The sequence below is a fragment of the Hevea brasiliensis genome, chromosome 6 (assembly GCF_030052815.1).
Source record: "Hevea brasiliensis isolate MT/VB/25A 57/8 chromosome 6, ASM3005281v1, whole genome shotgun sequence".
Taxonomy (NCBI): domain Eukaryota; kingdom Viridiplantae; phylum Streptophyta; class Magnoliopsida; order Malpighiales; family Euphorbiaceae; genus Hevea; species Hevea brasiliensis.
In genome coordinates this window covers 99,726,104-99,750,895 of record NC_079498.1, presented here as the reverse complement: position 1 = coordinate 99,750,895, position 24,792 = coordinate 99,726,104, and the positions used below count along the sequence as shown (strand labels likewise).

At 36.2% G+C, this 24,792-nt stretch overlaps 1 protein-coding gene across 3 annotated transcripts; it reads right to left on the bottom strand.

The window, feature by feature from the left end:
• Window positions 1-1,882: 1,882 nt before the first annotated feature.
• Window positions 1,883-11,852, bottom strand: LOC110641235 (protein RAE1). Of its 3 annotated transcripts, none has more exons than XM_021792885.2 (12): window positions 11,700-11,852; window positions 11,511-11,572; window positions 11,188-11,274; window positions 10,908-10,985; window positions 10,600-10,793; window positions 9,818-9,959; window positions 7,901-7,981; window positions 4,585-4,713; window positions 3,917-3,994; window positions 3,065-3,136; window positions 2,591-2,671; window positions 1,883-2,441 (listed from the first exon to the last, which is right to left on the bottom strand). In XM_021792885.2, exons 2-12 carry the CDS (start codon window positions 11,565-11,567, stop codon window positions 2,391-2,393), a joined length of 1,050 nt encoding a protein of 349 aa, XP_021648577.2. In that variant the 5' UTR covers window positions 11,568-11,572; window positions 11,700-11,852; the 3' UTR covers window positions 1,883-2,390. The 3 variants fall into 3 exon arrangements, with proteins under 3 accessions (XP_021648577.2, XP_058004735.1, XP_058004736.1); XM_058148752.1 differs by having other exon boundaries at window positions 11,511-11,607; window positions 11,700-11,839; XM_058148753.1 differs by lacking the exons at window positions 1,883-2,441; window positions 2,591-2,671; window positions 3,065-3,136; window positions 3,917-3,994; window positions 4,585-4,713 and adding an exon at window positions 6,901-7,167.
• Window positions 11,853-24,792: the final 12,940 nt, after the last annotated feature.

The following is a 24,792-nucleotide window of genomic DNA, read 5'->3' as shown; positions in this document are numbered from 1 at the left end:
ACAAGTTGCATTATAAAAATATATGGAATCTATATAGTCTGTAATCATACTTCTGAAATAAAAATAATTAAAATTTTTTAACTTGTTTGACTCCAATCATTATACCTAGCATGGTAGACTAGAGAATACGTTATCCTTCTACCATTGCCTTTTTTCTTTTTAAAAAATAAAAAATAAAAAAAAACCTCATATAATAATTAAGATGACATTATGCAAGTATTGTCAAAAAGATATGATTCTTCTCATCAGAAATTCAAAAGATGTGTATGATTTGATCATATAATAATTATAATAATAATAGTCTACGTGTGGGGATGATGAGTATGATGGGTAATTAACATTTCTTTCAATGTGGCAACTTATTAAAGAGTACATTTGCATTGCTTCTGGTTGAAACAACTTTGATTATCTCAACTTGATTAGGGTCAATTAATCTTTGATACACAATATAATTAAATTTAAGATAACATAATTTATTTTGATCTAGCCATAGCAGCCTAGCATCTTTTTTATTAATTTCTATTATAACCCAATAATTTTTTTTTTAATCAAACACTTAACAGGAATATAAAGAGTATTTGGCTTGGAATCTTTGCAAATGAGAGTTGAGCATGATGTAGAGAGGTGCCCTCCTTTTGTAGGAAGCTTTGGGAACAAAACAAAACAATCCAACATGAAAATCTCTAAAGATGGAATTTGATTAAAATTTCAACGTCTAATAGCAACCAATTTTCTACCAAAAGACATGGAATTTAGGAAGGGTACAAAGCTGGGAAAGCTATACTTGTTTTGAGACTTCAAGAAAAAGGGTTAAAAGAAAGAAAACGCGTGCTATGATAATCATATATAAGTCCAAAATTTTTTGAGAGCTAAATATCTCTTATGAGAGGAAAATATATCCTTTTTACTAGATATATATATTTTTAAAAAATTATTATTTAATCTTTTTATTTTAATAAAATTAATTATTTAATTTTATTTTAAAAAATATATTAATTAGTTTATATATTTTTAATCTATTTATTCTTTAATCATTCTGTCTAGTTTAAGTCAAAGTTTCTATTAATTAATATATTTAAAAAATCGAGAAATAACCATTACAAAGATTAAATAATTTCAGCCTTTGAAAATAAAGGAATCATATAATTATATTTTTAAATTATAAGAATTGAATAAAATTTGAACTAATGCCTACAATGACCAGAGGAACTAAATAGTAAATGAAACAAAAATATAAAAATTAACTAATATATTTTTTTCAAAACAAAAATATTAAAAATAATTTTATTAAAATAAAAAAGTTAAATAATAATTTCCCATATTTTTATCATTTATGTGCTGTGTCGTGTTCCTTTCTTGACATTTACTCAAAGCAATGGAGATTGGAGAGAGAAAGAAAGACATCTGTAATGCAATTGCAATTGAAATTTCTATTTCTTCCTTCATGCAAAACCTTAAAAAAAAGATGTTCCACGAAGTGGACCCATATCAATCCCTATTACTTAGTGGGTTACAATTAAACCATGAGCTAGTTTCCTATAAGACAACATTTGATTTCTTAATTTTATGATCATTGACCTAATGTCTATATGCCTGCCATGGATGGCTAGCATATCGTAGCAATCAACCCTTAAAAATAAAATGAATTTTTCTTCTCATCTAGTTCAGAAAATTACTTCGCCTTTCTCAAGAATTTCGCACCTTTTGTTTTCTTCCAACAGGCTCTATCTTGCTTTCTCACAAATTCAATTTGAATGCTAATTTTCTAGTGAGTAGAGGAATGCTTTCAATGTCCACAGTCCTTTTGTTCTCTGATTGGCAAAAAGACAAAATCTAGCTATTATTTTTCATCTTTTAGCGCTTCACAAAAAGACAATACACGTTAAAAACATCTTGGTTTGGTTTAAAGGAGTTGTTTCCACACCTGTGCGGTCTCAAATTCAATCTTCAATAATTCATACCAAACCTCATACTTGCAAGCACTGACAGAGCCAAGGGGCTGAAGGGTGCCATAACCCTACTGACTTGGTTAAAAAAAAAAAAATTTAAGTACAATTACATATTAAATTTTATTCTGGCCCCCCTAAAAATAATTCCTAGTTCTGTGATTGCTTGCAAGGTTAGACCAAACCTAACGTGCTACTACTTCAGAAAACTCACCATAAAGGTCATGCTGAGTTGCAAACTTTTATGCTACAAACCATCGATCACCGCATTATGATCCAAATCTGGGCACCTATATCTATATCATGAACTCTATCACTAACAATGACGTCTAAACCATCCAAGTCAAAACCCTTGTAGTGACAATGGAAGAGGGAAAGAGTAAATGTTGTCCGCGATGTTTTATGTCTCAGGTGAAAAAGGTGATTTTATAATGATATGCAGCTTTACTTTCTACCACTTGTTCCAACTCGTGGTTTGCCTTTGACCTCAGACTCCTGCAAAGAAGAACAATATTGCATAAAATGATTGAAGCCTCATCCATGATTACAGTATTGCTTAAAATGATTGAAGCCTCATCCATAATTTTTATGGCTTAGTAAACTCGCATAACAGACTATATAACTCGAAATATCTTTTAAATTACCTGGGGCAAATGCATATAGATGTAGGACTTTGCCGTTTGTGGGTTGTGATTTTCTGCACCCTTGCTCCAGTCATAACATACCTATAGAAAATGAATCCAACAGTTTAATGTGGATTTTTTTTGGCAAGATTTGGCAGTCGAATTGTTGCAGTGAATTAATATTAGTTCAAGATAAGCCAAAGACAGCAACAACAATGACAAGCATTTGGGAGATTTTCATTTCTTTATGATGATTATACATGCATTTTAGCATGATGACACAACATGAAGAGATGAAGTCCACTGCTTACTACTGAACATAATATAATTAAATACCTTCCCCAACCCCTTACATAGATCTAGGTAATTTTGAGTGTTGCTTATAATAACACTTCATTAATTTCACCAATCGGGAAGTGTTTTTTGAGGCGCCCACAGAGAGAATATTGCCAGGAATTGTCACTGGCTATAGAGATAGCAAAAACTATGCATTACCGAATATGCAAAAATTGAGCCATCATTGTTGAAACTGCTGCAGGGTATTGGAAGAGAGCACCGTGACATCGCCTGAAAATCAGAGAGAGAGAGAGAGAGAGCAAATCACCCTTAGACACCACAGTTGTCCAAGTAAAAAAAAAACCAGGACTAAGTGAAGGCAATTTTTTTTCCCCTTATACACCACAGTAGAAACAACATTGACAAAGCAAAATCAGCTCTCAAATTTCAGTCCGCCAAGAAAACCAACAATTCAGTGATGGAGTGTAGATGAAATTAATGGAACACATTGCTGTCACATTGCGACAATTAGAATACCTTAAGCAATGAATTAAACTAAGCAAAAATTTTACCAAGGCATGAAAACATAATTAAAAGTAGCGGCCAGCTAAACCATGAATATAGTGGCTTACTGCAGCCACTGGAAGAGAATTAACCATAAATGATACAAAAGCACTTGTGCAATAAATGCATGTCTGTACACAAGCATGCCCATGCACACAGAGTCTATGTAGATTCCCATTTTCTGAATATAGATTTTTAAGAAACATATACAGATTATGAGTCAAATGCCAGAGATCAAGAAAGATCTTAAAGATAACTATCATTTTGGTACTGAGGAAACACGCTTATAGTTTTGTGAATACAGCATATTTGCAACAAAAAGGATGTAAAAAATAAAAAATAAATAAAAGAGCACAACTAAGATATGCACACACACTAAAAAAAGCCATTTATTTAAAAAATTAAAAGAAAAACACAGTTTTTGTGCTTTTTCCAGAAGTAGACGACAGAAAAAGCATAACTACTATGATCTAACCACAGAATAAGTTAAAAGTGATCTGGAGAAACCTTGAGTCTCTGTTTGCTATCCTTGTCCCAAAAATTAAAGGCACCATCAGATCCTGCAGTTGCAAATGTGTGATGCACCTGATGGAGAAAAGGCAGCTACAAGTTAAAACATAGGCATGACAAAACTAGTTAAAATTTAGGTGTGACAATAACAGATATGAAAGGAAGAAAAAAATATGCATGAATAATCTTGGAAATTCCCAAACAGTGAAGGTCTCTAGCAAAGCCACATGCTCTTAAATATGTGGCAAGAAAAGCCAATTCATTATTGAAAATTTTCAATTTTCAAGGACACTAGAGACTACAGGAGTAATCATGCAACACTTAGGTTGATAGGACACAAATGCTATGCTTTGACTAAACTGCCAGTATCATTCAAACTAAGCGTTGAGCAAGTCATTCCTACAGAAATTGATGAGTCATTCCACCACTGGGGAAAGTGGAGTAAAAGATATATTGTAAATGAGGCAACATAAACAGTAATGTTAATCTAAAATTGGATCTTGTTCCTGTATGAGCCATAGCGCGTTCCATGTTCCAAGCACTTAAAAATCTGTAGCATTAATCATTCACTAAGCTGGTCAAATGAACATGAAAAGTATTACAGTTCTATAAAGCTAATATTAACATTAAGATTTTCTATCAAGAACAATGATAAAAGAACTTACTGGATGGAAGTTTAAGGAATTGACCGAGTATATCTCATTGCCATCTCTATGGCATTTAAAAGTGAAGTTCTTACTTTGCTGTGCATCATCTAGATGATGTACACCAACCCTCCCCTCGATTGAACCAACCTAAGCAACATGCAACACAAAATTCTAGAATTAAGAGAATTCATGAATAATAACAGAAGACACAGTATGGTACCAGGAAAAATTAATAAATAAAGAGCAGCTAAAACCAAATAAATTCTATAAAAAATTATAAATGCTTAAACTTCATGACCATCCATGAATTCTGTTTGGTAACTTGCACACACATTATGTTTTTGTTACATAACAGCCTGCCAACTAAGTGAAACAGAGGAATAAGGAGAGAAAGAGAGAGAAATAGATGAGAAAACAGATAGATTGGATGAGAAAACAGATAGATTGAATGAGAAGAGAAAAGAATATTCAAAGATGAGAGAAAAATATTCTTGTTTATTGATTCTTGGAATAACCTATTCTAATACAAATATACTCTATTTATACACTCCTGAATACTGTAACTACTTTGACTTTCTCCTAAAAAGCTATAGCATCTTTACAACTACTCAACTATCACATGCCATCCTCACTATTTTACTCCTTCCACAAACAATTACAAAAATTATTCTCCTTACCAGTATTCATTACATTCCCTACTCCTTGAAATCATTCTTGTCCTCAAGAATGAATAAGGGAGGGTGCAACACTGAAATTATTGATTGTGCGCAACAAACCAGCACCAAAATGTCAATCCGTTTCCTCTGTCATAGTAATCTTTCTTTCTTTGTCTTCTCCATCTTTCAAATACATCTTATTTAAGAATTACAGATGCAATGTTCTTCAAAATTAATTTCTTCTTCTTCGGCCTTCTTGATATCTCCCATTTATCCTCTATGGACATTAAGAACTCACAATGGTAAAACTTACAATCATGGTTCTCTTGAATTAGTAAACTCCATCCATTCCCAGTGCTCCCAGAAATTTCAAGTTTTTGGACTCTAGATTGTGTAGCTTCCAACACTTCTTCCATTCCTAACTGAGGCAAAATCATCCTTTGTTTTATTGAGCAAAGGAATTCCACTTCATATTCAACTCCTATTCTTCCCATTAAATAGTCTAGTTGCCTCATATGCACTTTACTGGAGGCTTCAGTAATGTTGTTATTCTCAAAACCCTGAGTATTCTCATCATTTGCACCATTAACATCATTCACAAAACTCTGCTGAATGGAATCTTCAAGAATTTGAAATTTTTGCTCCTCCTTTTGAATCGACTTCTTTACATCTCCATCCCCATGAATCTTATCATCAAGAAGGACAATCTCCTTCTTAGCAGCACTCTCCTTGGTCTTTCCTAATTCCTTGTCATCACCCCAATAAACTTCAATTCCATGATTGTTGTCTTCTATATCTTCATCATTCTCCTCCCCAAAAACCTCATTTATACTAGACATGTGAGGAAGAAAATCCTGCTCCAAATGTTGTAATGTTTCCTCTCCTTGTTCAAGACACAATTCCAATGCATCTTCATTAGTAAAGGCTGCAACATTTTCTATTTTCTTTCCATTTTCCGCAAAACCCCCTGGAATTTGGGATCTCAGCTCCAAATCTTGAAATTGACTTTTGGATTGTGCCTCTTGAAACAATTTTTCCCTCCTTTCTATTTGCTCTTCTAACAACTTATCTAATTTTTTCTATTTTTGATACAGCAACTCCTCTAAGCGTTCTGTTACTCTTCTTTAAAAAATTTCTAGCATTCCCTAAAGATCCTTTTGTTCCCAAGATTGTAATCCCATGTTTTGATGCTCTGATTGTATTTTACTTCCAAGAAAATTTGAGAGAGAAAATTTGAAGAAAATAGTAAAAGAAAATCAGATTTGAGCAGAGATAAGGAATTGATACTGGAATTGGAAGAAAATCACAGAGAAAGGAAGAAGAAAAATTGTGAAAAGAAGAATAGAGAAGAAATTACAGAAATAGAAAGAAAATATTTTGTAGAGAAGGAAGAAAGATTGAGAGAAAAGAAAGATTTTTTTTTTATTTCAGATTTTTCTTGAATTTGACAAAACAGGTCTTGATTTTGAAACCCTAACAGGGTAGAAATTGAAAATAGGGAAATTGAGAAGAATTTGATAGAGGGGAAAAGAGAATAAGGCAGCTCGCAAGAGAGAAAAACAAGGGAGAGGAAGAAAATTTTCAAGAATTTCAAGAAACAGGTTTTTGAAATGCTGGAAATAAGAAATTAAGGAAGGGAATAGAAGAAAGAATCAGAAAGTGACAGAAGAAGAAAGAATTTGATTCAAGAATTTCAAGAAAGAACGAAAAAAAAAAAAGAAATTGAGGTAAGAAAGGGAAGAAATTTCAGGGAGAGAGGAAGAAGAAAAGAAGGAATAGAGGGAAATAAGAGAGAAAGAGAGGAGCAGAGAAAAACTTGGAATTCTAGAAGTTTGCAAGACTCCCATGAATCTGCCCAAAGTTGTGACTCCAACAGAAAATATTGGAAACAAACCCAACTCAGATCAAGGCTCTGATACCAAATTGTTACATAACAGCCTGCCAACTAAGTGAAACAGAGGAATAAGGAGAGAAAGAGAGAGAAACAGATAGATTGGATGAGAAAAGAAATAGATTGGATGAGAAGAGAAAAGAATATTCAAAGATGAGAGAAAAGTATTCTTGTTTATTGATTCGTGGAATAGCCTATTCTAATACAAATATACTCTATTTATACACTCTTGAATACTGTAACTACTTTGACTTTCTCCTAAAAAGCTATAGCATCTTTACAACTACTCAACTATCACACGCCACCCTCACTATTTTACTCCTTCCACAAACAATTACAAACCTTATTCTCCTTACTAGTATTCATTACAGTTTTGAACATCAATTTTTAGGAAGTTTCACTAACACCACATTGTAGGAATAGAATTAATTAACGGAAAGAACTTAACTGCACACCACACATATACATTATGACCATGGTGTAATTCTATCCTATTTTTCTTGTATGTGTAAAATATGTAATCATTTATTTAAATACGGATATGCACCTAAGGAAGGGGAAATCACCACTACGCAAAACAAACACTATGTTTTATCAGTCATTACAAATGACACCTACCTCACAATAATACTTCCATCTACTATTTACCAAGAGACACAGAAAGAGAAACCCAGCAAGTAAAGAAAGACCATCAAAATTGAGTTACTGGAAAAGACATCTTGAATCTACACCGAAATAAATATATAAAGGCTGCCTCAAAAAAATGTAGACATAATCAAGCACATACCAAGAAGCCTTGCTGATCAGGAAAGGCTGCAACACATCTTGTTTGATACTTCAAGGGAGAAGTGATTCTCTTGTACTCATTCTGTTACCATTCAGACAATGACTACAATTGAACATTAGAAAGGAAAAAAATAACTAGAATTAACAATCAGCAATATCTAATACTCATATTGTTTTCTAGTAATGATTTTTCTCATTTTACTACAACTCAGCACACCACCCACCCCCTCAAAAAAAAAAAAAAGAAAGAGGAAAAAGAAAAAGAAGAGAATTCTACAATACTTAGGGTAACACCATTGTTATCAAAGGCGCACTTGAGGCGTAGGGCTCAAGGGGCGCAAGTAGTGGGGCCTAAAGGAGAAAGAGGCGCAGGACATCACCCAGGCGCAGTGAGGCGCAATGTGTGCCTAGGCACACCCAAGAGAGTCTAGGTGCATTTAAAAGAAAAAATAGGGTTTCTTTGGCTTAAAACCTGCCTCCAGCCACCAAAGAAAGAAGAGAAGAAGAAGAAGAAGCTACTAACCTTGATCTCCAGCAGTCTAGCTCCAGGTTTGTATATATTTTTCTTAGTTTAAGAAGAAGAAGCTGCTAACCTTGATCTCTAGCAGTCCAGCTCCAGGTATGTACATTTTTTTTTTCTTCTCTTCTACTCATCTTCTACTCTCTCTCTCTCTCTCTCTCTCTCTCTCTCTCTCTCTGTGTGTGTGTTTTGTCCAGCAGTTGCTCTCTCGCTCCTTTTTTTTTTGGGTTCAGCCATGCTCTCTCTCTCTCTCTCTCTCTCTCTCTCTCTCTCTCATGTTTCGTCCAGCAGCTGCTTTCTACCTCTTTTTTTTTTCCATTCTGCCATGCTGTCTTCTACTCATATGCTGTTTTCATTTTTTTTTTCTTGTCTAAATTTCTGATTTTGTTTATTCTTTATTTGGAAAGTATGTTAACATGCTATTACTCTAAATTTCTTATTAGTTTTGTTAAATTTGTTATTAGCTTCTAGGTTTATGATTGAATTAAATTGGGTTTATCTTCTTGTGAGTTGGTAATTGCTATTAGGTTTCGCTATTAGTAGAACTTATTATAAATTATTAGAATTTAGAAATATAATGATTGAGTTTATGTTATCATAAATTATTAGTCTTTGTTATTATAATTGGGATTATGGTATTATAAATTGGTTTGTATTTGCTACTTGCTAATTGCTATTAGGTAAATAGAGTTTATGTTATCATTAATTTCCTTGTCTCTCTCTTTTCTTTTAATGACTAGTATTATACTAGAAGTGTGATAACTCAACTCAACTCAACTCAACTAAGCCTTTATTTTAATTACTAGAAGTGTGATAGAATATTTTTCATTTTAATTACTTTTTTATTTTTGTGCCTTGCCTTGCTCGGGCATGCGCTTGCACCTAGGCTACAGGATATCTTGGCGCCTTGGTGCACCTTGACCCTTTAATAACCATGGGCAACACAATCTCTACCCAAAGTATCATATTGAGACTCTAAAATCCTCATCCTTTTGAAACCAAAAGTTTGTGTCTAATTAATTTAATGGCAGTATCAGGTAAAATGGAGCTGTATGGACAAGAGGTATCAAGAAATTATTCAATGAGAACTTGCTATCAATAAATCCCAATCCCTCCCATGTCAAAAGAATATAGAAACGTCCAAAGTAGCTCTACCACATAGAAAAATGGCTAATTTAAATTTATATCATCACTTTTTCTACATGATCAGAACTACTGTTTCATAATCAGCAATTACAATTAGGTTTAGAACATCAAGATACAGGTATAGAACATTTATCAGGCAAAATAACCATTACTAGAAATTATGCTAGTACAACAAACCAATTTTTTAAAGACATTGCACAAAGCCATTTTAGAAAGATAATTTAATCATCTTATAACATGAGAAAACATTACCTGAGGCTGTTGCAGGTTAAAGACTATGAGATTTCTATCTGCAGTGCCAACAACCATCAAGGGATGCCGCACAGTCATTGCATAACAGCGATCAGGAAGTTGTTGGGTGTGCACTGGATTTGGCTGCCTCAAATCCCAGTACCTAATGCCAAAAACAATACTTGAGATAAAAGGAGATAAATGCACAATATCACCAGAAGCATTGCAAGTAATTGATGTGTGAAACAGCAGAAAAAGAAATAACAATCACAAGCACCGCAACACCTTGGGGCATCTCAAGTCTCAACCAGTTTCCAATTTTAAGATTGCTAGGGATCATATTTAAGACTTACACAACATAAAGCAAACAAATAGAAAATTAGATAGTTATATCATTTTCAGCTTTTACTTTGTTAAACCAATGTTTAAAATGTTTGCTTCATTATAAAGTAAAATTAATTTAGTAAAAAATAAAATAAAATATAATTTATAATCGTTGGATTTCACTAATATTAAAAATTGGACTTCACAAGTTTTTACTTCAACTAGAAAGAAACTTGTTTTACTTTTTTTTTTCTTCGAAAGTACTATATTGGACAACCAACATATTGCATACAGTTTTTTAAGAGATTTTTGCTCTTCAATGATAAAATATTAATAATAACAAAAAAGCAAGGCACCCATAGAGAACAGCATCTGCAATGAACAACCGGTCATGACATGTAATGATCCATTTTAAAAAATCCCAAATAAAATGCAAGGAAAAGAAAATGAAAACCCAAATTACAGAGAGAAGAAGTTACTTCAAGGTCTTATCCCAACTTCCTGTAGCCAGCATGTTCATCTCTGGAATCCATGCAACCTCTTTGATTGGGGCATCATGCATTGCGACAGTTACTGGTTGACCCCCAGATAGTAGAGGCCACATCTTCACTTGCTTGTCACACCCTCCAGAAAATACAGTTGTTCCATCATCCTTCCAAGAGGAGCATAAAACCTTAAAAATGAAGAAAATATGGAACAAGAAAAAGGAAAAAGTTTAGAATTCTTGTTGATCACAAATTCATAATTAACGAGCAGATTTATAAGCATTTCTTCTTCAATTGATTACCGGTTGGTCGTGTGATATTGATGCCTTTGGCACACTTCCTAAAGTGGCTCCACTCCTTGTGATTTCCCAACATCTTACCTAAAGAATTATTTAAGCAACAAATTTTTATGAATGCTAACATTGCAAAATAAATATTGAAAGTTATAAACGATATATGATGTATTGGAATGACAAAAACAACTTCAAAATTAAAATTCAGCTACTATTTTAAGCTTTAAGAACAGGCCACCCAAAAAAACACTACATACAAGCAGCAATTTAAGAGAGAATTTGAACAAACCTGGCTGTCCCAGGAAGTAGCAACCAAGAAGTTGGCCTTGGGACTGAAATTGAGACTTGAAACTGAGTCACCAGGAGGTTGTGTAACCTACAATCCAAGGTTTGACGCCAACCCAATTTTTCTAGTTAATAAATAATTATCAAATTAAAGTGTGCCTCACATTAAAAAAAAAAAACTACATCTCCATTCACTTAAATTGGCCTAAAAACTCAAAATAAATCTAATATTTCCATTCAACAATTCTCTATAAGCCTTAAAATCCAGATTAAAAAACTAGTAAAATAAAAAAAAAAATACAGAAAAAAAGAAGAAGAATAGACTACCTCAATAGATTTGTTAGGGTTTGGATTTGAAGTCGCGGAAGCACCAAAAGTAGCCATTGAAGCTGCCAAATTACAAGTTTGAAATCCATAAAAGAAACTGAAAATTTTTAAAAAATAAAAAATAAAAAATCAAATGTAGCAGAGAGTGAATAGATATCGCAGCTAGAAAATGAAAAGCACGGAATGTACCAGTAAAAAGGAGACAGAGAGTGGTGATAGAGACGAGAAAGGGAGACTGTGTTCAGAAGTACAAAGTGGCGAGAGAAGGTAACGGAGAGAGCACCATGTATCGTAGTCTTTGTACAGGGATGTGTGCGTTCATATATACGATATGTCTTTTTTTTTTTTCTAATATATACGATATGTCTTTAATTGATATGCAAATTTTGAAAATAATAATATATCAATAAAAACGACTTAAATATCTCTAAATATAATACTTGAACTATTCAATTCAATATAACATTTTCATAATAATAAATAAAATATAATAAAAAAAAATTTTATCAAAAAACATAATCAAAATTTCTAAATTTAATTTAATTTATTTTTTATTTAAATGCATATAGAAATGAAAATAATATTGTTTTAATTTTTCATGATTTAAACATTACAATGAAGAAAATGTTAAAAAAGGATAAATTAAAAAAAATAATTTTTTATCAAATAATTTCAATTTCCTTGAATTAAGTTAAGGATGTTACTTATAGGGTGGCAACGAGTTGAATTTTTGTAGGTATTTGATTCAACTGAACCCTAATAAGACGTACTCAGGTATTATATAATTGAGTTTATAATGGATTTGAGTTTAAGAAATAATACGCTTGAAGGGTTCGGGTTAGATTTTTATAGGTACTCGATTCGATCGAATCCTAAAAAGATATGTTTGAGTATTATATAATCGGGTTTGTGATGGGTTTTGATTTGAAAAATAATACCAGTGACGGATTCAGATCGAGTTCAGATTTTACACATTAGGTATTCGTTACCCAAATTCGTTTCTATAAATACTTAATTAAATATAAAATATATTTTTTATAATAATATTTATAAATTTTTATATATTTTATTTTATATAAAATGGAATTTCAATATTTTATGAAATTATTAAAATTTTAAAATATAAATTACTAATTAAAATAATTTTTTATGTAAAATATTAATTAAAATATATAAAATTAAAAAAATTAAGATTTTTTTCATATAATAATAATAATTGAGTTTAAAACGAATTCGAATTGTTAAAAATAAATTTTAATCGAGTTTAAAATGAATTTAAATTTTAATAATATTAATCAGATTCGAGTTATTTTGCATTACTTCTGAAAAAATAAAATTAGCTTCTCTGAAAAGTTATAAAAACAATAGTAACCAAACAAACTAGGCCACTTACTTGAAATAATTTTATTTAAGGATTATATAATTTTTTAAAATTAGTTAATATGTCATATGATATTTTTTTAATAATAATTAATATAATTTTATAATAAGAGATGATATAATTTTATATTTAATATATTATTTTTAAAAATAATTAATAAAATTTTATAATAGATACAATCTTTAATAATAAATAATATAAATTTATATTTTAAATAATTTTTTAGTAATAGATAATATAAATTTTTAATTACATCTTATATATTTTTATATTTAATAAAAGATACAAAATATATATTATTTAATTTTTAATTTTAAAATAAAATAATTAATAAATATTTATTTTATTATATCACATGACAATTGTCACGACCCAACTTATGGGCCGGACCAGCACTAGGAGCTAGGCCAGCCTAAAGCCCCCAAGGCCCGTAGTAAGCCTAACTATTCATTAACCCAACTCTAAGGCCCATTTGGGCCCACATTCAAGAAACCAACCGGACAGAGTCCGACCATAAAATGGACCTTTCAACGGGGAGTTTTTGACTCACCCGACCTGTAAACACAATATATATCAATTGGGGAGCTCAGCTCACCCTCCACATACTCATATCAGCATAAAAATAAATGGAAGCTCAACTCCCTCATCCAGTCAATCAAACATGCATGTAATAATAATTTTACAGGTCCAAACTAACAATTTATATTACAGACCCAAATTAATTAAATACTTCTAACACATGCGAAAATTCTAAAAGTTTATAGAATTACACAAACATAAATAGATGACCTGCGAGGGAGAAAAGCAGGTTAACCTCAAAAATATCCTCCTGTGGCCTAGAAAAATATTGAACAGGAGTGAGCGTTCGACTTAGAGAGTAAAATATCAATTTTAACCATAATCTCTATAACTATCTAAAACTAATGCAACCTGTGGAGTGAAATGCAACATCAACAATATTTTCACATCATCACAGCAAAAAGGTAATTTGGAGCACTCACATACCCAGTAATATCAATCATAATATATGGGAGCTGATCCCCTATACAGCTCTCTTAAATCCAACCTGGTGCCAGTGAAGAACTCAAGCCAGACTTTGGCTTAATAAACCAAATCAGGGTCCCAGCGAAGAACTCAAGCCGTGACTACCCCCGAAGGATCGGGTCCCAGCGAAGATCTCAAGCCGTGACTACCCATCCTATCCATAGTCCACACCACATCACACGCACGCCAACGCACGCACACTGCTCCAAATTACCACAACAACATCCATGGCACGTTAACAGTTATGAATGCAACATAAATCATGCCTAGAGTTTAACTACATAAATATATGCATATAAGTGATGCATGGGCATACTTGAACATATAATAATATCGAAATTACAATTAAAATTAATATTTTACTCACAAAGAAGCATCGTGGCGGCTGGGTGGAGGAAGAAGGCTGTCCCGGCTCACCTGACAATTACATTACAATTATTTAATACAAATGACTCAATATAAATCAAGAAAAGACCAAATACGTCCTAAGTCGTGCCGAAAATCCGGTAGAATCTCCCCTATACCTAGGACCTACCCAACCTGCAAAAGGGCTCAAAACACACTTCTATATTCACAACCCATATATCCATAACTCAATCACTTCACACAGCCCCTCCTGGGCCCATCGAATCAGTCATCCATTACAATATGTAAAATTTTAATTTAGTCCTTATAATTGATATTTTTTTGCAAAAACTGCCCAAACAAATTCTAAAAATTCTAAAACTTTGTCCCGCGGTCCTTAGCAATATTACTAGGCTATTGCAAAAAGAATCACAGTTTTTTGAGCTACCACGAATATTTTATGGATTTTTAATCATATTTAAACACTAGAAAATTACGAAAAAGCAAGGTTCGGGTTTACCTTTGCCGATTCCGACTTTGGGAACGCGCTCGGGATGTTTGACAATGGTAGGGTAGCCAAAACCTCAATCCAATTCGGAGACTTTTCCGAACGGGTCCATTCGGCGGAAATTCACGCATCTTACAATCACAAATTTTCGTAAATTGAGGATACCTACACGAAGCCCACAACACGAGGGTTAGTACATAAATTTTTTAGAATTTTCTAAGCTCATTTAATGCTCGGAAAAACACTGCGAAGTTCCGTTGGACCCACCGAAAAACAGTGTCGGAAAAATTCAAAATTTATGTCGTCACGAAGCTCTCGACGAGTGGAGCGCTATGGTACTCTCGATTTTCTAGTGGGGTTTACAGTTTGTGAGAAATCTAGCCCAAAAGTCAAAATAGGCTAAAACTTCCCGGGCAAAAATTGGACAAACCGCTCAATGGATTTTGGTATTCTTGGTGTCTATGGAAAGCTCTCGACGAGTAGATGAGTTTAGACACAAGACCCGGTCTGATTGGTGGCCGGATCGGCCGGATTTTGGCCGGGAAGATGAACGGTCGCGCGCGCGTGCTCGTCGCTTCATGAGCCGTTTTCCGGCGTCGCGGCCATCGTGGGGAGGGGTGAGGCACGGCCGAAATGGGTGGCAGGAGGTGGCGGCGCGGCAAGGGGAGGAGGGAGGAGAGAGAAAGGGAGGAGGAGAAACGCGCGCGGGAGAGGAAGAAAAAGGAAGAAGAAGGCCGGTCCGATCCGATCCGGTTCGATTCGGCCGGTTCGATTCAGAATATAAAATTTTGAATTTTTACTCTGCCTTGGGACCGAAAACGAGGTCCAAAAATTTCGAAAAAATTCCAGAAAACTCAAAAAAAATTCGTAGACTCCAAATATATTTTTAGTTTTGCCACGTGGTCTTTAAATTAATTTTTAAAAATCATCAAAGTTTTATATTTTCGGGAAATCAAACTCGATTTTGAAAATCTGAAAAATTTCAAATAATTTTCTAAAATTTAAATAAAATTAAAACATCAATATTTGCCCAAAAATAATAAATTTAAAAATTAGGGGTGTTACATTCTTCCCCCCTTACAAAAAATTCGTCCTCGAATTTTACACAATGCAGAATAAAGTACATGATTACACATTGAACAGATAAGGGTACTTGCTACGCATGTCCCGTTCTGACTCTCAGGTGCACTCTTCCACTGACTGGTTCCTCCACAAAACCTTAACCATAGGGATCTGTTTTGATCTTAGCTGTCTCACTTGGTAGACACCACTACAGGTTGCTCCTCAAATGTCAAGTTTTCTTTTAGCTCTATTACATCCGGCTGTAGTACATGAAAAGGATCGGGAATGTATTTCCTGAGCATGGAGATGTGAAATACGGGATGAACGTGAGAAAGGTTGGATGGTAGTTCAAACCGGTAGGCAACTGCTCCAACTCTATCGGTAACCTCAAAATGTCCAATATACCGAGGTGCCAACTTGCCCTTCTTTCCAAATCTCATGACTCCCTTCATCGGAGAAACCTTCAGGAATACATAGTCGCCTACTGCAAACTCCACATCCCTCCGTCTAGGGTCTGCATAACTCTTACGCCTCGAAAAGTTTTCAATCGTTCCCTGATTAAGGGAACTATCTCTGAAGTGTACTGCACTAGGTCTACATCATGCACCTTCGCTTCCCCCATTTCTGTCCAACACAGAGGAGACCTACACTTTCTTCCATATAGTGCCTCATAGGGTGCCATCCCTATGCTGGAATGGTAACTGTTGTTGTAGGCAAACTCCACCAAAGCTAGCTGATCATCCCATTGACCTCCAAAATCCAAAACACTCATGCGAAGTATGTTTTTCAGTGTTTGGATTGTCCTTTCGGACTGTCCGTCTGTCTGAGGGTGGAAAGCCGTACTAAAGTTCAACTGTGTGCCAAGTGCCTCCTGTAACTTTCTTCAAAACTGATAAGTGAACTGGGGCACTCTGTTAGATATTATGGAAGTAGAAACTCCATGCAATATGACTATTTCTCGAATGTAGAGTCGGGCGTACTGTGCAACAGAATATGTGATCTTCACTGGCAAGAAGTGAGCTGATTTAGTTAGACGGTCTACAATTACCCATATCGAATCATATCCTCGCGTGGTACGAGGCAACCCAGTCACAAAATCCATAGTAATCATTTCCCACTTCCATTATGGGATAGGGAGCTCTTACAGCTTCCCTGACGGTCTCTGGTGTTCAAACTTCACCTTCTGACAAGTTAAGCACTTGCACACAAAATTTGCTATGTTTCTCTTCATGCCATTCCACCAATAGCTATCTTTCACATCATGGTACATTTTGGTGGAACCTGGATGGACATTGTACAGTGTATAGTGTGCCTCTCACATGATTTCATCTCTGAGATTGTCCACATCGAGCACACATATCCTAGAACCTTGCACTAGGGCGCCATCATTGACAAATCCAAACTCACCACCTTCACCTTGCTGTACTCTTTCTATGATCTTCATCAATTGTTGGTCTCTGTGCTGGGAAGCTCTAACTCTGTCTCTCAAGTCTGGTCTCACTGAAAAATGAGCCAACAATACCCCCTCATCTGATAGATCTAAGATTAAACCTTGATCCATCAACTCATGTACTTCCTTAATCAACGGTCTCTTCTCTATTGAAATGTGTGCCAAACTGCCAGAAGATTTTCTGCTCAAAGCATCTGCTACAACATTGGCCTTCCCAGGGTGGTACTGGATGGTGCAATCATAGTCTTTCAGAAGCTCCATCCATCTCCTCTGTCTCAAGTTTAAGTCCCTCTGTTGGAAGATGTACTTCAAACTTTTATGGTCGGTGTATATCTCGCACACTTCACCATACAGGTAGTGTCTCCAGATTTTTAGTGCATAGACTACAGCCGCCATTTCCAAATCATGGGTGGGGTAGTTCTGCTCATGCCTCTTCAGTTGCCTTGAAGCATAAGCCACTACTTTTCCATTCTGCATCAAAACACACCCTAGGCCAACTCTGGAAGCGTCACAGTACACGGTGTATCTTTCACCACTCATAGGTAGTGTCAACATAGGGGTAGTGGTTAGACACTCCTTAAGCTTCTGGAAACTCTTATCACAGTCATCTGTCCAAATGAATGGAACATTCTTCCGGGTTAACTTAGTTAGGGGAGTCGCTATCCTGGAAAAATCTTGCACAAAACGCCTATAGTAGCCAGCTAGACCCAGAAAACTTCGCACCTCAGTGACTGTTGTAGGCCTAAGCCAATCAGTTACAGCTTCAATTTTCTTGGGATCCACTTGAATACCTTCACTAGAAACCACGTGTCCCAAGAATGAGATGCTTTCTAGCCAAAATTCACATTTCGAAATTTTGGCGTATAGCTGGTGCTCCCTCAAAGTCTGCAACACCATCCTTAAGTGCCACACGTGTTCTTCCTCGGTCCGAGAGTATACCAAAATGTCATCTATGAATACGATGACAAAACGGTCCAAAAATGGCTTGAACACCTGGTTCATCAAGTCCATGAAGGCTGCTGGTGCATTAGTGAGTCCAAAAGACATCACCAAGAACTCATAATAACATATCTTGTCCTGAATGCCGTTTTGGACACGTCCTCATTCCTGATTCTCAACTGACGGTAGCCTGATTACAGGTCTATCTTGGAAAAGAATCTATCCCCTTGAAGCTGATCAAACAGATCGTCAATTCGAGGAAGTGGATACTTGTTCTTCATAGTCACCTTGTTCAGCTGTCTGTAGTCAATACACAACCTCAATGACCCATCCTTCTTTCTCACAAATAGAACAGGAGCACCCCAGGGTGAATTGCTCAGACGTATGAAACCCTTGTCTAAAAGCTCCTGTAGTTGCTCCTTTAACTCCTTCAATTCTGCTGGTGCCATCCTGTAAGGCGGCATTGATATGGGGTTTGTACCCGACACAACATCAATGGAAAACTCTATTTCCCGTCCTGGTGGCAACCCTGGAAGCTCCTCTAGGAAGACATCCATAAATTCTCTAACAACAGGAAAATTTTCCATGCTGAAACCTTCTACAGATGTATCTCTCACCAATGCCAAATACCCTTGACATCCATGCCTCAACATTTTTCTAGCACTAATTGCTGACACCAAATTATATGGAGCCATGCTCCTCTCACCGTCAAAGCTAAACTCTTCCACACCAGGTATGTGGAAATACACCTTTTTGTTCCTGCAGTCTAAAGTGGCATAATGAGTTGCCAACCAATCCATCCCCAAGATTACATCGAAATCCATTACTGGTAGAGGAACCAAGTCTGCTGGGAGGATCTTTCCATCCACTACCACTGGACTACCCAGAAAAACCATATCTACATCTATGTTGTCGCTAAGTGGGGTAGCTACTGACAAAGGGCATTCTAAAGTGGTAGGGTTTCTACCCAATCTCATGGCAAACACAGGGGAGACAAATGAGTGCGTAGCACCCGGATCTATCAAAACACGAGCCTCATAGGAACAGACTAGAAGAATACCTGCCACAACTGCATTGGAAGCCTGAGCATCCTGATGGGTCAGGGTGAAAACCCGAGTTTGACCCCTACCCTGAGTGGCAGAACCCTAATACTGACTTCTACCTCCTGATCTGCCTCCAAATCCACGTCCCCCTTGTCCTCGGCCCTGTTGGCCACTGAACTGACTGCCTGCCATGCTGGAAGCACCTGGATACAACTGACGAGGAACATTCGCAATAGAACCCTGTGACCCCATCTGTGGCTCACTAAACACGGGGCATTCCCTAGCAAAGTGACCTGGTTGGCCACACCTGAAAGATACTCCTGAACCCATCAAACAAGGTCCTGAATGTCCTCTTCCACACTGTGCACAAGGTGCTAAGGAGGATCCTAAATCAGACCCAGAACTGCTGTACCCCGAACTGTGACCACTGCTGGATCTGTATCCTAGTCTGAACCTTCGAGGTTTATGTCTAAAACCACTCTTCTTGTTCCTACTTTTCTCTCTGTAATTACTCTGGCCACCACTATCCGGAGTACTCATGTGGGGAACACCTGAAGAACCCTCTGCTCTATTTTTCTTTGCTCTTCCGCTGTCATCCACAGCATAGCTAATCTCTATCTGTCTGGCTCAATCAACTACCACATCAAAAGACTGATCAGACATCATGGCCAGGTTTGCATACCTCCTGTCAAGCCCCTTTAGGAATCTTTTCCCCTTCATAGTTTCTGTAGCTACTGCTGTAGGGGCAGACCTGCTCAATTCCAGAAATTCTGTAGCATATTCATCTACATTCTGTCTTAAGGCCTCAAAGGCCCACTGCTTTTGATCTCTGAAGCTTTCTGGTACAAACCAGTTGATGAACAGTTCCACAAACTGAGTCCATGACAAACCCTCCATCCGAGGTAATATGTAGTCATTCATCCATTGTCTAGGCATAGGCCCTATGACATGCTGCATACACTCTATAAGTCTTCTATCAGTCAACTGTAATTCTATTTCTGCCTGTCTGCAGGAATCCAAAAACCGATATGCATCGTCTGACACATCATAAGTACCAGGCACCAACTTCTTGAAATTGATGATTTGTTTGTAAGGTTCCCCTCTTGGTGCGGTGGACTGCTACTGCTATGGAGGGTGGACCATATACTGCGCCATCATGTCAATGGTTCTCTGCAACTCAGCTAGAGTAGTTGCCATGGGGTCCATGGGACCCTGTGCCATGAAAGACTGATCCTAAACTGGTGGCAGCTGCTCTTCTACTTGAGCAGCTCTAGGCCTCCTACCCGCCTCCTGGCGGCGCCTCATCTGTCTTGACACCTCGTCAGCACATCCGTTCAGTGCAGCGGCAGCTCTCTTGCTTCTACACATTTTCCTGAAATTCAGCATCATTAGCCCACAAAATTCAAAATTACACATTACACAGCTCTATAGACTCATATTTATACACAATACATGAAGCAGAGACTAGAAGCAAAGATGACAATGCAAGATGAATGTGGACCCTATTTTCCGCATGTGACTCCTATTAGACTCTTCCCAATACTTTAAACAATTTTTCCCTATGAATCTGGAGCCTAAGCTCTGATACCACATTTGTCACGACCCAACCTATGGGCCGGACTCCAAGACTAGGACACAGGACTGGCCAGCCTAAAGCCCCCGAGGCCCATAGTAAGCCTAAATATTCATTAACTCAACTCTAAGGCCCATTTGGGCCCACATTCAAGAAACCAACCGGACAGAGTCAAGCCATAAAATGGACCTTTCAACGGGGAGTTTTTGACTCACCCGACCTGTAAACACAATATATATCAATTGGGGAGCTCAGCTCACCCTCCACATACTCATATCAGCATAAAAATAAATGGGAGCTCAGCTCTCTCATCCAGTCAATCAAACATGCATGTAATAATAATTTTACAGGTCCAAACTAACAATTTATATTACAGACCCAAATTAATTAAATACTTCTAACACATGCAGAAATTCTAAAAGTTTATAGAATTACACAAACATAAATAGATGACCTGCGAGGGAGAAAAGCAGGTTAACCTCAAAAATATCCTCCTGTGGCCTGGAAAAATATAGAACATGAGTGAGCGTTTGACTTAGAGAGTAAAATATTAATTTTAACCATAATCTCTATAACTATCTAAAACTAATGCAACCCTGTGGAGTGAAATGCAACATCAACAATATTTTCACATTATAACAGCAAAAAGGTAATTTGGAGCACTCACACACCCAGTAATATCAATCATAATATATGGGAGCTGATCCCCTATACAGCTCTCTTAAATCCAACCTGGTGCCAGCGAAGAACTCAAGCCGGACTTTCGCTTAATAAACCAAATCGGGGTCCCAGCGAAGAACTCAAGCCGTGACTACCCCCGAAGGATCGAGTCCCAGTGAAGATCTCAAGCCGTGACTACCCATCCTATCCATAGTCCACACCACATCACACGCACGCCAACGCACGCACACTGCTCCAAATTACCACAACAACATCCATGGCACGTTAACAGTTATGAATGCAACATAAATCGTGCATAGAGTTTAACTACATAAATATATGCATATAAGTGATGCATGGGCATGCTTGAACATATAATAATATCGAAATTACAATTAAAATTAATATTTTACTCACAGACTTGACAGCAGTTACTGTGGCGGCTGAGCGGAGGAAGAAGGCTGTCCCGGCTCACCTGACAATTACATTACAATTATTTAATACAATTGACTCAATACAAATCAAGAAAAGACCAAATACGTCCTAAGTCGTGCCGAAAATCCGACAGAATCTCCCCTATACCTAGGACCTACCCAACCTGCAAAAGGGCTCAAAACACATTTCTATATTCACAACCCATATATCCATAACTCAATCACATCACACAGCCCCTCCTGGGCCCATCGAATCAATCATCCATCACAATATGTAAAATTTCAATTTAGTCCTTATAATTGATCATTTTTTTTTCGCAAAAACTGCCAAACAAATTCTAAAAATTCTAAAACTTTGCCCCGTGGTCCTTAGCAATATTACTAGGCTATTGCAAAAAGAATCACAATTTTCTGAGCTACCACGAATATTTTATGGATTTTTAATCCTATTTAAACACTAGAAAATTACGAAAAAGCAAGGTTCGGGTTTACCTTTGCCGATTCCGACTTCGGGAATGCGCTCGGGATGTTTGACAATGGTGGGGTAGCCAAAACCTCGATTCAATTCGGAGACTTTTTCGGTAACGGGTCTGTCTGGCTGGAAATTTCACAGACCTGGACAACTATCGAATTTCCTCGAATTGAGGATACCTACATGAAGCCCACAACACGGGGGTTAGTACATAAATTTTTTAGAATTTTCTAAGCTTATTTAATGCTCGGAAAAACACTGCGAAGTTCCATGGGACCCACCGAAAAATGATGTCGGAAAAATTCAAAATTTATGTCGTCGCAAAGCTCTCGACGAGTGGAGCGCTCTGGTACTCTCAGTTTTCTCGTGGGGTTTACGGTTTGTGAGAAATCTAGCCCAAAAGTCAAAATGGGCTAAAACTTTCCGGGTAAAAATTGGACAAACCGCTCGATGGATTTCGGTGTTCTTGGTGTCTATGGAAAGCTCTCGACGAGTAGATGAGTTTAGACATAAGACCCGGTCCGATTGGTGGCCGGATCAGCCGAATTTTGGCCGGGAAGACAAACGGTCGCCCGTGCGCTGCCGCTCAGAGAAGTTTCCGTGCCTGTGCCGCGGCCGTGGGAGGAGGAGGCGGGCGCCGGCGAGCTGGTGCGGCAAGGGGAGGTGGTGGTGCGGCAAGGGGAGGAGGGAGGAGAGAGAAAAAGAGAGAGAAAGGGAGGAGGAGAAACGCGCGCGGGAGAGGAAGAAAAAGGAAGAAGAAGGCTGGTCCGATTCGACCGGTCCGATCCGGTCCGGTTTGATTCAGAATACAAAATTTTAAATTTTTACTCTGTCTTAGGACCGAAAACGAGGTCCAAAAATTTCGAAAAAAATTTCAGAAAACTCAAAAAAATTCGTGGACTCCAAATATATTTTTAGTTTTGCCACGTGATCTTTAAATTAATTTTTAAAAATCATCAAAGTTTTATATTTTCGGAAAATCAAACCCAATTTCGAAAATATGAAAAATTTCAAATAATTTTCTAAAATTTAAATAAAATTAAAATATCAATATTTACTCAAAAATAATAAATTTAAAAATTAGGGGTGTTACAATAATTTTAAAAAATATTTATTAGATTAAATAGCATATATTTACAAACCATTTTTTTGTCGCGTCACAATTTTCAAAGGGCTTTATTAAGATGGCATATTTTTATAAGTCATTTTTTTTTATTAATTTAGTTAAAAAGTTAAATTTTACTTTATTTTCTTCAAATTTGCGCAGATTTAAACTTTATTTTTTTATCAGAAAATTAAAAAATCGTTTTGGCAATGGTAAGTGTTTTTTTTTTTTTTTAATTAATTTGTATATAAATGTCAAGTCTAGAAACGACTTCGTTTTGGTTTTATCAATGCTCCATTTTCCCTCTGTGTAGTTTGTCCAGCCTTCGCCGCTGTGGCCTCAGGCCTCTTGTCTTGACTGTGAGTGCTTCTAGTTCCCTACAATAAAGAGCACTCAAATTTTATAGCTCAAAGCAGATCCACCGAAGACCGGAGTTACCAGGCACTAGCTAACCTTCTCCCAATTCTTCTCCCTCTACTCTACCCATTCTTTTCCTCCGAAGATCATGGCTTCTTCTCTCCTCCCGGTTCGGGGTAACTCTCTAGTTTAACATGAATTTTTCTTTTCAATTTCTCATTAGTGTTCGAAAACTTTGAATTTTTGTTTTCATTTTCTAGAGACCTGAAAACTCTATGGCTCATTTGAATTTTTTTGGTATTTTTATCTGTTCTTCTTTTTCGGTTTTGTTTTCTGAGAAAAATGTTGCACATAGAAAGGAAAGGTGAAATGTGTTTTGCTTGCAGAAGTTGTTTATTAATGTCTTGGAAGTGTTCAAAAGTGGGAGATTGATACTGGGTTAGCCAAGAACATAGAGTTAGGGTGTCTGTTAGTCGTTGTATAGAAGCTGTTTGGTCATTTGCCTCAATGAATTAGAAGTGCTCAATTGTTTTGTATAAACCATTGTTTTGTGCAAACCGAAGTTTAAGTGCTCTGATTTTTTAAGTAGCATTTTAATGTGTGCATGTTTTTAAATATCAGTTGATATTACAAAATGAAATATGGAGCACTCGTGGCCTTAGTGTGAATAATCAGCAAATTTAATGAAATGCTGGAAGAAACATAATGCTTCAGTTGCTTTCAAATTTCCCCCCATTCCTTATTTCTTTCTTTCTTTTTCTCTGCTCTCAATTTGAAACTTCAGACTAATATCCCATTCTTCACATCTGTTTGCTCGGCAGCCAAATTGAATATAATTAAAGATCAATGATGCCATAACATTTTACTCTAGTCACTAAAGCATGATACTGATTCTGTATAATAATGAAC